General features: G+C 30.4%; 1 protein-coding gene across 6 annotated transcripts in view; it reads left to right on the top strand.

Moving 5' to 3' along the window:
• The window catches only part of LOC135930665 (alpha- and gamma-adaptin-binding protein p34-like), a 91,553-nt gene that overhangs the window by 49,050 nt on the left and 29,139 nt on the right, over nt 1-13,364 (top strand). The window contains exon 3 of one of the 6 annotated variants that reach the window (XM_065467479.1): nt 10,415-12,411. The exons of 4 other annotated variants lie outside the window; for them this stretch is intronic. In XM_065467479.1, coding sequence (XP_065323551.1) covers nt 10,420-12,375 — 1,956 coding nt within the window. In that variant the 5' untranslated portion in view covers nt 10,415-10,419 and the 3' untranslated portion in view covers nt 12,376-12,411. Of the gene's footprint in view, nt 1-10,414; nt 12,412-13,364 lie in introns of those variants that run through there. One more of the 6 variants, XM_065467481.1, reaches the window with a different exon arrangement.

Here is a 13,364-nt window from a genome sequence, read left to right as displayed (position 1 = left end):
AGGCTGCAAAAAATAGGTGAGATAAGGTGGTGCATGTGAAAAAGCCCTTAGATGGATATATGGTAAAGATAGCTTGCTTCCAATAACGATAAAGGCACTTCCATTTATAATAGATAATAAATAATTTGAGACAAAAACTTGATTATTTATGTAAATTTAAGACTCTATGTACAGCTATAATATATTTGGAAATTTTTAAAATAATGGGGCCACTGTCATATCTTCAAACTTAAAAATTAGGTACTTTGTCACCATGGAAAATGAAAGAAGATGCTAAATCTTCTGATTATTACATCGATTCAAAATAAAGCAATAAAATGGCTGCTAATTTAAATGAAACATTTTCATATTTATAAGTCCCGGAGAGTATCTGAGTACAAAATGCTTTGTAAAAAGATCGAATAGGACGAGCGAAGAGAATATATAGTGACAAATGCCAAGATGAACGTCCTCAAGAATCGATTGACCTTTATAGGTTCGAACTATTTCGTCCTATAAATTGATCAAATTATAAACAGCTTGTAGGAACTACTTTCTGCGAATTGAGAGCTTATCTTGAATGTGCAATATTTGCAAACAAGACATTATGATGAAATAAATAGTAAAGGTATTTCTGAAAAGGCCTTGGAAAAACTGGCACAATTGGCATATATATTGAGTGTTAAATTTCATAACGAATTATATTCATTTGCCAGTGTATAGATTTGGTACCAGAATTAAATGAAACAGTCGATGATATCGCATGTACAAGTGAGGAGTCAAATGAAGAAGATGGAATAATACAATATGATAATAAATCAGAATGTGATAATAAATGTAACAAGTGTTTAATATCAGGGGCGTCGTTAGCCTTTACAATCTAAGGGGGCTCAACTAAAAAATTTTTATAGGGGCCTTCGCCCCCATGCCCCCCAATTTGCGGGCCTTCGGTCGAGTTTTATATAAATATATTATACATTTTTTAAATTTTTTAACTCTGAACAATTATTCTGATTTTTAATTTTCTCATTTATTAATATTATGCATACAAAATAAACTGCCATATAAATAATTAAAACAATACAAAACATTTCTAAAAATAAAATATTTTAATACAAAATCTATTTATTACAGTATAAAATATTTTCGATTGCTGATATAAAAAAAATTTGCGTCTAAAGAATTACAAGTGATAAAAAAGATTAATTAATTCATACATATGCGTCAATTGATAATAGTTTTTAAACCACATAATGCAATAATATAATTTTTAGCAACTTACATTGACAAAAGGTTATCAAACTAATATAACTCTCTGTTACCATTACACATTTATAGAATGGACTAATAAGGAAAAATTTATAGGCCTAAACCAAATCAGCAATTCTTGAAGAAGAGAGTATAAACGACCATCCAAATCATAAAACTATTAAGTGGTTATAGCTTCCTTTTAGATGACATGATGGTAGCTAGATAAGTAATCGAGAAAATTATTGTGAGATATTAAATTTCTAAAAGATTAACATCCATTTTAAATGATATATAATATATAAACGACTACACAGTTGACCATTATTGTTTATCTAAAATATGTAATCATATGCTCTCAGCCGTTGTAGTAATAATATTAAATTACATAGCAAAGCAAATAATAGATGCTGGTTAATTTGCAGTAATAGCCATATCAGAATTTTTTATGTTGGATAAATTGATAAAATAAAAACACTAATAATCTTTGGAAGAAATAATTATACAAATATATTGAAGCCTGGAGTTATTTACACGGCAAGGATGCCATATTAGAAATGAAATATTTTCTAACTATAAAATAAGGACCAGAATAATATGATGAAACAATTAAGATTTTATATATTGTCGCACCACCTCAGATGGTATATTATATCTTAAAATAATAGTAGTTTGTAAAAATATCAAAAATAAACTTGTATTAAAAATTTAACCCAAAACTGTTTTTTGAAAAAGAAAAAAATAGCTTTCCTAACGTAAAAAAGAAAAGAAAAGATATCAAATTTATTACATATATTGTAAAATGAATAATAAAATGTTTAACTTAAAAGCAAATTGTTACTATATTTATTATCAAAAGCATTTATTAGTAAAATTCATTATAATATTAGCTGTAATATATTATAACTGTCAAATACGTCTATAAAAGTGGCATTTTATCTAATATTTTATAATCAACTGTATATAATAAAGGATTATAAACTATATGTCTACTTACTTTTTATTCGTATCACGTCAATACCGCGAAACTTTTTCCGCGAAATGCATTATCGCGAATGTTGATTACCGCGAAAAGATATTATAGCGAATGCATTACCGCGAATGCATTACAGCGAATGCATCATAGCGAATGTATTAGAGCGAAGACATTATAGCGAATGTCTTAGCGCGATTGCATTAGAGCTAATGCAATACCGCGAAATTATTATCGCAAATGCATTACAGCGAATATATTATCTCGAATGCATTACAGCGAATTCATTATCGCGAATGTAATTTCATGAATTAATTATCACGTATGCAATACTGATTTATATTTGACAAATGATCGATATAATTAATATAAAGTATTAAAATTCTTTACTACTCATCCACTTACTTCTTAATAAATAGTTCATCTTTATTATGTTTTTATATTTTAAATATATTGGGAACCTTTGGAATTTCCTAGCTGATAATATTTTTCCCGAGTAATATCATGAATTAATTATCACGTATGCAATACTGATTCATATTTGACGAATGATCGGTATAATTAATATAAAGTATTAAAATTCTTTACTACTTATCCAATTACTTCTTAATAAATAGTTCATCTTTATTATGTTTTTATATTTTAAATATATTAACAATAAATTTGTCACCTTTTGGAAATTCCTAGCTGATAATATTTTTCCCGATCTCTATTTTTCTAAAGAAATTCTTTAAACTCACTAATTATATTGTAACTCATTTAGCAAGTTGAGACCTTTTTCAAAAAACGAGAAACCAGCCTAATTGACGTTTCTATATTTATTTAACGTAATGTTTTTAAATTTTTGTAACTCTAAAACACGTCACTTGCTATTTATGAAGTTTCGTATCCTCAATTTTTTCAAATAATTAGATTAAATCGTTTTTTAAAAAATTTGAAATAATAATATTGGACAAAAATTTTTTTATTTATTTATTTAAAAATAGGCTAGACATGTTCCCATTATATTGATCTTTAGCCGGACGCTCGCCTTTTTTTCAAATTTTTTTCGTAATTATTAATTATAATGGAAAACACAAAGCATATTTTGAGATCCGTATAATTATTAAAATAATAAAAATTTATGTAATTAATCTATCCTTTTTTTTCTTGCATGAACCTGACAATAAACGCCAATTTGATATTAAGGGCCATATTTTACCAATTTTTTTTCAAGTTTGTAAGATTCAAAAGGTTGTAGCCTATTACTTTTTTTTTTCAAGTTTGTAAGATTCAAAAGGTTTTAGCCTATTACTTGATAGTTTTTCGATATATGGAACCCGTATCTTGAAGTTTCTCTACATCTGTTGAACTGGACTAATATTCATCTTTCTTCTGGAAAATTCAGGAATGAAACTTCTATCCAATTTTTCTTCTCATGGCATAATTTTATAATTATCAGATCTTCTCTTGATAAAATAATTAATTTATAAAATTACCGTAAATGCTTATATTGTTAGTGGCATTTAATAATGAGATTTCTTTGATAATACTGAAATATTTTTATGTTATAGTTTATGATTTAGGAGAAATTTTTAAAAAGATGAGTGTCCCGACTACATTTTTAAAATTTAAAATATTTTGAGATTATTAAGATACACAATAAAATAGATTTCATAAAAAGAACGATGACGCGTTTTAGAGTTATAAAGATTTAAAAACGTAACGTTTTTTAGTCAACCGGTAAATAATCTAAATTTTTGATCTCATGATCAACTTTCTTCCAATAGTAGGGACTAGGGCTATCGGCGTTTTTGTCAAAATCATCATAAGCCTGAAGATAATTGTTGTATTTGAATTTATAAAATACTATGAGATAGGCCAACAAACATTTATCTAAAGTTATACATTAATAAATATTTTTAATATTTTAAAGTTAAATTTTCCCCCAACAAGCCCCAAACCCGGGGCTTGTAGATTCCATTGGTTTATTAAGTCTCTTACATAGATGATTATAATTATTATTCTTCTATTTTTTAAGGACTATGTTTTATTGATATAATACATCATTTGCATCTAAATAATTCATATAAAAATGTCAAAATATGACATTTTATTAATTTTAAAAAATGTTTAAGTTTTTAATTATTTTTTAAATTTTTTTTCTAATTATAATAATTATCATATAAAATTAATTTAAAGCTATAATAGTAGCCAATGAATACTTATTATATCATATTTTTAAGCATAATTTAATTGATTCAGCTAGCCTTGATTCTAATAACCTCTAGTTATTCATATGATTAACCCTATCCAGCGCGAAAAAAACATGTTGATAACTTTTTCTTTTTATTATAGTAAAAAGTTTTTTTTTATCTATAAATATAATATAATTTAAATTTTTCAAAAATATTTTTTAAAAAATAAATGGTTCATATAGATACAACCACCCCCCCCCCCTCCCCCCACTCCCAGCCATATCTGGAGGCTAGAAATTTTTAAATAAGATAAGATGAAGGGGAACATTGCATTGATTAGACCTCCATCTTATTAAATCTATTGTAATCGTCAAAATCATTAATTTTATAGCCTTAAATTTAAAACAAATAATAAGCCAGGTGCCGTCATATAAATTCTCGGAATACCCTTGAATAAAAAAATAGATAAAATAATCTTAAAAAAATTATTCAACCCTGGGCGATAAAATAATATGATAAAATTTTAAAAATAAAAAAAGATTTTTTCTTGTCCCAAAAACATAAATCCTAATTTGTATTTGTTTATGATAGATAATTTTTTAGCTAATCTTGGACAACTTTCATTGACAAATTATATCTTAAAAGTTTCGCGAATTTAAAGTGATTTATAGCAGGGACTTGGAGAGCACTTTTTTTTAAATATATTTTTAAACAAAATTTTTATGCTTTAAATTCTAATTATCTCGACCGAGGCCTGTTTATGAATAATTATGATAATATTTTTGAGTTTCCGGTTGTTATTTTTTTAAAATATGCTGAACAATTAATTAGAAGTAATAATGTTAAAATTATGAAAATGTTTCTTTCTTTATCAGTTCCTGTTAGTTCTTTGCTTTAACTAGTAGAGTAGCCAGTTTAAGAAAACTACAGCAACTAAGCCAGTCTTACGTCAATTTTTTAGAAATTTTATCAATATTTAATAATTTGTGAGTTATTTTAAACTGCACTGCCCGGCTCGAATTTCTTTAAAATATATTATATCATAGATAATAATGGTAATTTAAAATATGTGGTTTTAAAATATAAGCCCGGCCCTTGTATTTAAAAAAAAAAATTTTAGGCTGGGCCTGGGTATATTTAAAATTAAAATACAGCCCGGTCCATGTACCCAAGCCGGGTTTAAGGCTGGGTCTGTAGGTCTGATCTAATTTATTGCGCGTTTTTAATTTCCCTGATAAATGTGATTTTACCAAATTTATTCCGAAGAGAATCTACTCTGAGAATTTCATATGATTTTGCTAAAAAAAAAATTGTATTTAACAATTTATAATGAAAATCCATATATAAAAAGGTAATCAAAATTAAGGTAAGGTGATAGTTTGATGGGTATTTTGTTCTATTTTTTTGCATTTTAAATAATTAATTGAGCGCGTTAAATTTTTAATCTGATTTTGCCGGAACTGTATTCCAATATGTGTAGAAACTTTGATATTAAGGATTTATTTTTTTTATTATTTGAATTATATTTTAAAATAAGGTCCAATAGAAGGAGGAATAGGATTTATTGCTTCTGAAATTTCCTGGCTAATCGCAGTCATTTTAGTTCCAAAACACTAATTATTGTTTAAATGCGCCAATATTTTTGAAGAGAGAACTTAATTTATTAGCATTCTATATTATTTGTAGTCATACTAACCCAATTTATTTTCAAACATTAATTTTTATAGAAAATGGCTGTCAATGTTTTTGAAGTGAGAAATAAATATTATTATCTATCGAAATATCAATTTTATCCCAATTATTTTTAAACATCGATTTTCAAATGAGATAGGGTATTACCAATGGTTTTAAATTAAAAAATTATGGCAGCAGTCGTTTTATAATGGTTGCACATTAACTGCCCTTAGTAGAATGACAGCAGTCAATATTAAACAACGGTTTCAAATGGTACACCAGGCTTAAATATTATTTAAAAAACCTGAGATGATTTTTAAAAATAAATTTAAATTATTTTTTAATCAGTTGTAAAATCATATGAAGCATTTAATATTAATTTATGGTCATAAATTCAGTATAAAACAATTTATAAAATACAGCCAAAATTATTCAAAATAACGAAATTTTGAAAATTTAGGGCAAGGGGCCTTAAATAAAAAAAATCCTATACGGGTTAAGTACACAGTTTATTGTAAATTATAATCGTTTTTAAAACAAAATAAAACCTTCATTAATTTTTTAAAACATAAAACATTTTTCCAAAAGATATAATATAAATAATTAAACATTTAAAAATTCATATTTTAATGAATATATAAAATTAATTATATAAATACAATATATTATATTAATCAGTTAGAATATTATATAATAGAACATTTAAGATATTAGTAATTTATGTAATACTAAATATAAAAATAAAATCATAAATTCAATATTAATTAATGAATAAAATTTAGATATAAATTGTAAGTAATTAGGGGGTATCAGTCATTGAGAATATGAAGCTGAGGTAATTGGATTTTATTATATTGAGGGCTAATCTTTGGCGTAGGTAGTAACCCTCTTTGGGATCTTCGGTCCTAGTAGAGATCCGTTTCCCCAGCTCTTTAAAGAAGGCAAGGGCGTGAGAGCCGAACGATGTTAGAGTCGTGGCGATTAGTGGTAGGAATGTGTAATTGGCCGGAAGCGATGGCGAATATTTAGCGAGTTTATTCGTCTCGGCGTCTACTAGAGCATCTCTATTTATATTGGAAGAGGCAAGGGGATCGATGCATGAGAAATCCCAGGTTAGAAATTCCCCCCTCTTCCAAGGGATCATGGTAGAGCCATCGGGACGCTTACCATCAGAATTGTAGAGTCCAGTGGGTTCTAGGGTTGATGGGATACCGGCAGATTTTAGGGCCCTGGCAATAGTATCATTGCATTTTGAATGTCTAATGAATCTGCCTCTACAGCGCTTGCAGTGTAAAGAGTGACGGCCTTTGGAGTTGACCGGCGTTTGACAAAGGATGCAGTGATAGGGTATTACCATATCACAATTAAGTCTTAGACATATGGCGTGACGTAGCTCATCATTGCTTAGGAGCTGGTCAAGGTTTCGTGATGGAAAAGCTTCGAGAAATTCATACCCGCTGTCTGCGGAAATGGAGAAGAGTAGAGAATGGTCCTCGGGTTGGCTTTTCGATTTAAGGTATGCAACGGAGTTGCCAACTAGAGGCTTATCCCAGTCCTTCTGCAGTGTCGATGAGGGAGGATCGACTAATGAAAGAGATTTCCATAGATCAATTGCCTGGGGAAGTAAAGGGTCAGGATGTTTTGTGAGTGCGTGTATGATGGGCTCGCAGGACAGGCGAGAGGATATGAACGCACTAACAGAGAGTAGGGAAGGCGATCGTATGCCAATGCCGCCGGATTTGGTTGGCAAGGTAGCTTGTAGCCAAGATAGGTCTTCGAATTTGAGATTGAGTATATCCTCTGTAAGGTGTTTAATCTCTAGCTCGTGTGCAGCGAGGTTGACGTCGTATTGGAAGATACGTGACGATCGGAGTGTATATAGAATTTTTGGGATTAGGAGGTAGTTCTTTAATAGAAAGAACGCTTGGTGGGCTGGGAGGCGAGATAGTGTACCGCGCATAAGGGATATCTCTAGTAGAGTGTCGGCGAAGAACTTGAAAGGACTCGTCTTTACCCACTGGAGATCCGAGATGTGTTAAGAAGTTCAATGGTGTATGATTGAACATAGGATCATAGTTAAGGTCGATGATTCCAAGAGGACAATATTCGCTCTTGTCTTGATTGATTCGCAGTCCCAAACTGCTCTCGCTGGATTTTATTATTTCGACCGCCTTCATAACTTCGCTGGGTGAGCCGCCTAGTATACCATCGTCGATATACCAGTTATGAAGGTTTAGTTTACATTGGTCATTTATGCTTTGTATTAGGCTATTAATGCCCAGACTGAATAAGAAGGAGCCTAGAGGGTCACCTTGTTGTATTCCACTACTAGAAGGAATCAATCTATCTCCAAATTGAAGATGCGATGGACTAGCATAACAATCGAAGATGAATTGCGAGTATTCTGGGTAAAGGGTAAGGATGGGATTAAGAAACGCTGTTCGTTTTAGAGAGTTAAAAGCGTTTGAAAAATCTATCTTAATTAGGATATCGTCACTGGGGTCTGTTTGTAGATACATTCTGGTCATGTGTAAGGATACCTCGCATCCCCCTTTTACGTTGACTCCTAATTGATTAGGGCACAGGTGATTAGATACTGTGAACAATATTCTGCTCACTACTAGCTTTGCGGTTAATCGGCGCCAAGTGGTTCCAATAGCGATAGGACGAATATCTTTATTAGGTTTGTGGAGGGCGATGAGTTTAGCTCCATAAAGGAGTGGAATAATGGCGGGCGGTAAGCCTCCAGCAAGCATAAGGTTGATGAGTTGAGTAATTTTTTCCAAAACGTCGCATTGTTGTGTGATGTAAGGTGCGGTTAGATCCTGTAGGAATATTGGGCGAAACCCATCAACCCCCGGTGAAGAATCGCGTTTGAAGGAGAGAATAGCCTTTCTAACCTCGCTTGAGGTAAAGGTGGTTGCAATTAGAGGAGCTTCGGGGTAAGACGGTATTTCGTCCTTAAGATCGTGTGGGTGGTGTTTTAGGAGAAGAGCTTGATAAGTTGTTTGATCGTAGGGAGCTAGCTTATTGTCAGATGTTGCCAGTCATATGGCGGATTTAACATTCAGGTTATCCAGCTTTTTAGATATAAGCTTGGCCTTGGTGAGTAGGTCATTTTTGTGATTTTTATTTTTATCAGTGTCATCACCTTTAAAAGATGTGGAAAAGTGGCAGGTAGTAAAGGCAAATGACAGGGTGTCTAGCCAGTGTTTTATGGAAGAATAATTATTTATCAAGGAAGTCAAGTTCTTTGAGACGTGTTTGGCAACTTGAAGTCTTGCTCCCTTAGGTATACGTGAAATCACAAATGGTTTTGGTGTGACTAGAAATATTTCTACATCTGTGGAGTCGGTTGGATTGAAAGTGAGAGCATTTTCGGCGGTTGAGGTGGGGACTATTGGGCTAGTAGGCACATCAGTCAACGTGGGAATGGTAACTATAGGTTGTGCGAGGGCAAGGGCAGAAAAGGCATTTAGGGTTCGAGGGATAGCTGGTGATAAGATGGGAAACCCAGATTGAGGACATTTTATCTTCTGGTTTCGATGAGATGGCAATAGCCCCAATTTGGTTACTTTAACGAGTTTATTACATAAAGGGCAGTTAGATTTGGTAGAAGCTGTGCTGAGGTCTGGTAAGCTCATGAATTAAAATTTTTTTATCAGTTTAATAGTGAAAATGTTGGATATTATATTTATCTTCAAATATGGGTTTCTTGTGGGTTGGTATCAGGGTTGGCATGTCGGTCAATTGACCGGTCAAATTCGGTCAATTGACTGGTCAATTGACCGGAGGAGTATTTGACTGGTCAAATACGGTCAAATACTCTAAAATATTAATGGCGAATAAATATTTTGATATAATTAACTAGTATGCATTAAAAGCATGTTTATCAATCTTATTATTTTTTTATTAAAATATAAATATGTAATTTTTCTAAATATAGTAATATTTTTAGTTATTTTTTTGCCTAATCATTGCCGTTTCTCGCCTTCTTTATTTTTTTCAATTCATTTTTCTTAAAAAAAATAAAAATACCCGATTTATTATAATCATAATATAATTTTTTCATTCTTATTTTTTAATAAATTTAAATTTTATTTAAAATTTAGCCGAGTATAAATTATATTAATTCTCATTTGTTTTACTTACACTTGCTATATTTGGTTTTTAAAATTAATTTTCATTTTAATTGTTCTGGTCAGATTTACGGAATATTATTCAATTCTGGTAAAAAGTTTATTATATTATAATTATAATATTAAGAAATTATTGGAATAATTGGTCGATAATTATAAAATAGTTAAGATTGATTAACTTTACAATAATCAAAATCATTTTTTGTTAAATTTTAATATATTAGGGATTATGGTCAAACCAAAGCATCATGTTTGGAAACATTTTCAAGAAGTACGCGATGGTAAATCAGTTAAAGCGGTGTGCAAGTTTTGCAAGATGTCCTATATCACCCACGTTGATAGAATGGTCAAACATTTATTAAGCAGCTGTACTATGTGCCCTGTTATAATTAAGGAAAAATTTTATTCAAATTCCAAAATATCAACCTCTACAAAAAATATCACAAATGTAATTTGTAATACTTCTAAGTCTAACTCTAATGAAGAATTGGGTGAAATTAGTGAGAATGATTATCAAATGAACAATATTTTGTCTTGTGACTCAGGAGAATTTGATTCCCTTATTTCTAATCAATCTACAAGCAAGGCGATTAAATATAAATCTCAATCTTGTATAACCGGTTTCATAGATAGAATTAATCCCAAAGAAAAAAATGAGCTGGATCAATTGTTTGCAAAGGCTGTATATGCGAGCAATTTACCTTTCCACATCACTGAAAATCCTTACATCCAAGAATTTTTTAAAAAAATACGTCCTATTTACACATTACCCAGGAGAAGGCAGCTGGCTGGATATCTTCTAGACAAAGCGTCATGTGATATGGAGGTGAGAGTTGCAGATATAATAGATAAAGCTCCTTACTTATCAATTGTATCAGATGGCTGGAGCAACATTAGAAACGAGAGTATTATTAATTTTATGGTGATGACGCCTGTTCCAGTGTTCTACAAATTTTTAAATACTGAGGAAAATCGCCATACGGCAGATTATATTGCCCAGGAATTTAAAAATGTAATTTATGAATTGAATCCGGTAAAAGTATATTCTTTAGTTACTGATAATGCCGCTAACATGAAAGCAGCCTGGAGAATTCTAAAATCTGAATCTATTTATAATCATATACAATGTTATGGTTGTGCAGCGCATACATTGCAGTTATTCTTTCACGATTTTGAACGATTGGACGCCTTCAGTGACCATATTTCAATAATTAAAAAAATTGTTAAATTTTTCAAGAATAAACACATACCAGCTGCAGTATCTTCCCTTAATAAGAATCTTCATGGCATACCATCTACATTAAGTACAATTAGCCAAACAAGATGGGCATCGTCAATAAAATGTATGGAGCAAATTCAAATATGCAAGAAAGCTCTAAAAGCATCAGTTGTTGAAGAAGCTGTTTGTGATAATTGTCCCATAGAAATTACCAATAATATATTAAACGAAGAATTTTGGACGAAAAATTTAAAATTTTTAGCTATACTCCAACCTTTAGCTACCTCATTGTTGAAAGTGCAAGGGGATAAATGTACTTTGGCCCAAGTAAAAAACGAGATGCTTAATTTGGAAAAACACATAATACAATCATGCCATGATTCTATATTTTCTCCATCTCAAGAAAAAAAAATTAAGGTTATGTTTGAAAAGAGAAAAACTGATATAAATACATGTGCTCACAATGCTGCTTATTTATTGGACCCCCAATATCAAGGGGAGCATCTTACTAATACTGAATTTGATGAAGCATGTAATATAATACAAGAATTGGGTATTTTACAAGGTGGTGATAATCAAAATATTTTGAGTAATATAGTAAATTTCAGAAGCAAAAGCGGTATATTTAATAGCCATAATATGTGGAAAGTTGTAACTTCCATAAGAAACAATCAAATTTCGGCCTCAAGTTGGTGGAATGCATTTTGCCCACCTTGCCCATTAAGAGAAGTCGCTAATATTTTACTAACATTTCCTAGTTCGACTTCTTCTTCTGAAAGAAATTGGTCGGTTTGGGGCAATATTCACACGAAAAACAGAAATAGATTAAAGGCTTCTACAGCAGGAAAATTAGTAAGAGTGTATCATAATTTAAGATTGATTAAAAATATTAAAGAAAATAATGATATTGAATATGAATCGGAACAAGACTCTGCCACGGAGGGTGAAACATTGACTATAGAATGAATTAAAAAATATTATGATATTTATTATTATACATAGATTTATTATAGTATTATATAAATGCAAAATAAAGTTAATATTGGTGTAAAAAACATTTATTTGAATTTGACCATATTTGACCGGTCAAATATCGGTCAATTGACCGAATTGTATTTGACCAGTCAAATGCACAACCCTGGTTGGTATATTAAGGAAGTTTAATGAGTTATTATTTTCTGTTGGCAATTATTTTATTTTTTGTAAAATATTCAGTTTCTCTTTCTGCTTTTATAGCAATATTAGCTTGCTTTAAAGGATTTGAATCAATAGTATAATTAGATAAGAGATTAAAAGTCTTATCCTTTTCAAGTGTGAATATTGATTTTGTTTTGTGCATTTAAATAAAATGTTTGGATGACAATTTTATATTAGTCAACAGTTTTTGGTATAAATAAGGGTAAATTGTAAAGATTGGTAAGAATGATAGAATTGATAATGTAGAGTGTTTTGTTGGGAATAATATAAAAGAACTTGTTAGTTATTAATTGATGTATAATAATTGAGGATGATTGGTAATCTAAAAGTAAAGGAAATATTAAAGGAAAAAGTATTTACTTAAATTTTTTGTATCATTAATCTACAATTAAATTTTGATATATTGGAATTGTATAGAATTCATTGATGCAAAATTATGAAAGAGGACTGAATATTTTGGATGATAAAATCATTTTTATGTCAGGTTGTGGTATTGGCAGTGGTTGTAGTGTTGGCAGTGGTTGTAGTGTTGGCAATGGTTGTGGTGTTGGCAGTGGTTATAGTGTTAGCAGTGATTGTAGTGTTGGCAGTGGTTGTAGTGTTGGCAGTAGTTGTAGTTTTATTGTTAGATTAATCAGGCGTAGCTTTTATGATTTTTCTAAGCTTGCAATTTGTTTATTTTGAAATTGGATATCTTGCTGAGATCCACTTATTAAATTGTTAACATATTGCTGGATTTAATTTTATAAGGTTGGGTG

Source organism: Gordionus sp. m RMFG-2023, chromosome 1, assembly GCF_954871325.1.
Source record: "Gordionus sp. m RMFG-2023 chromosome 1, tfGorSpeb1-WG-v2, whole genome shotgun sequence".
NCBI lineage: Eukaryota > Metazoa > Nematomorpha > Gordioida > Chordodea > Parachordodidae > Gordionus > Gordionus sp. m RMFG-2023.
This window is presented reverse-complemented; position numbering and strand designations above follow the sequence as displayed.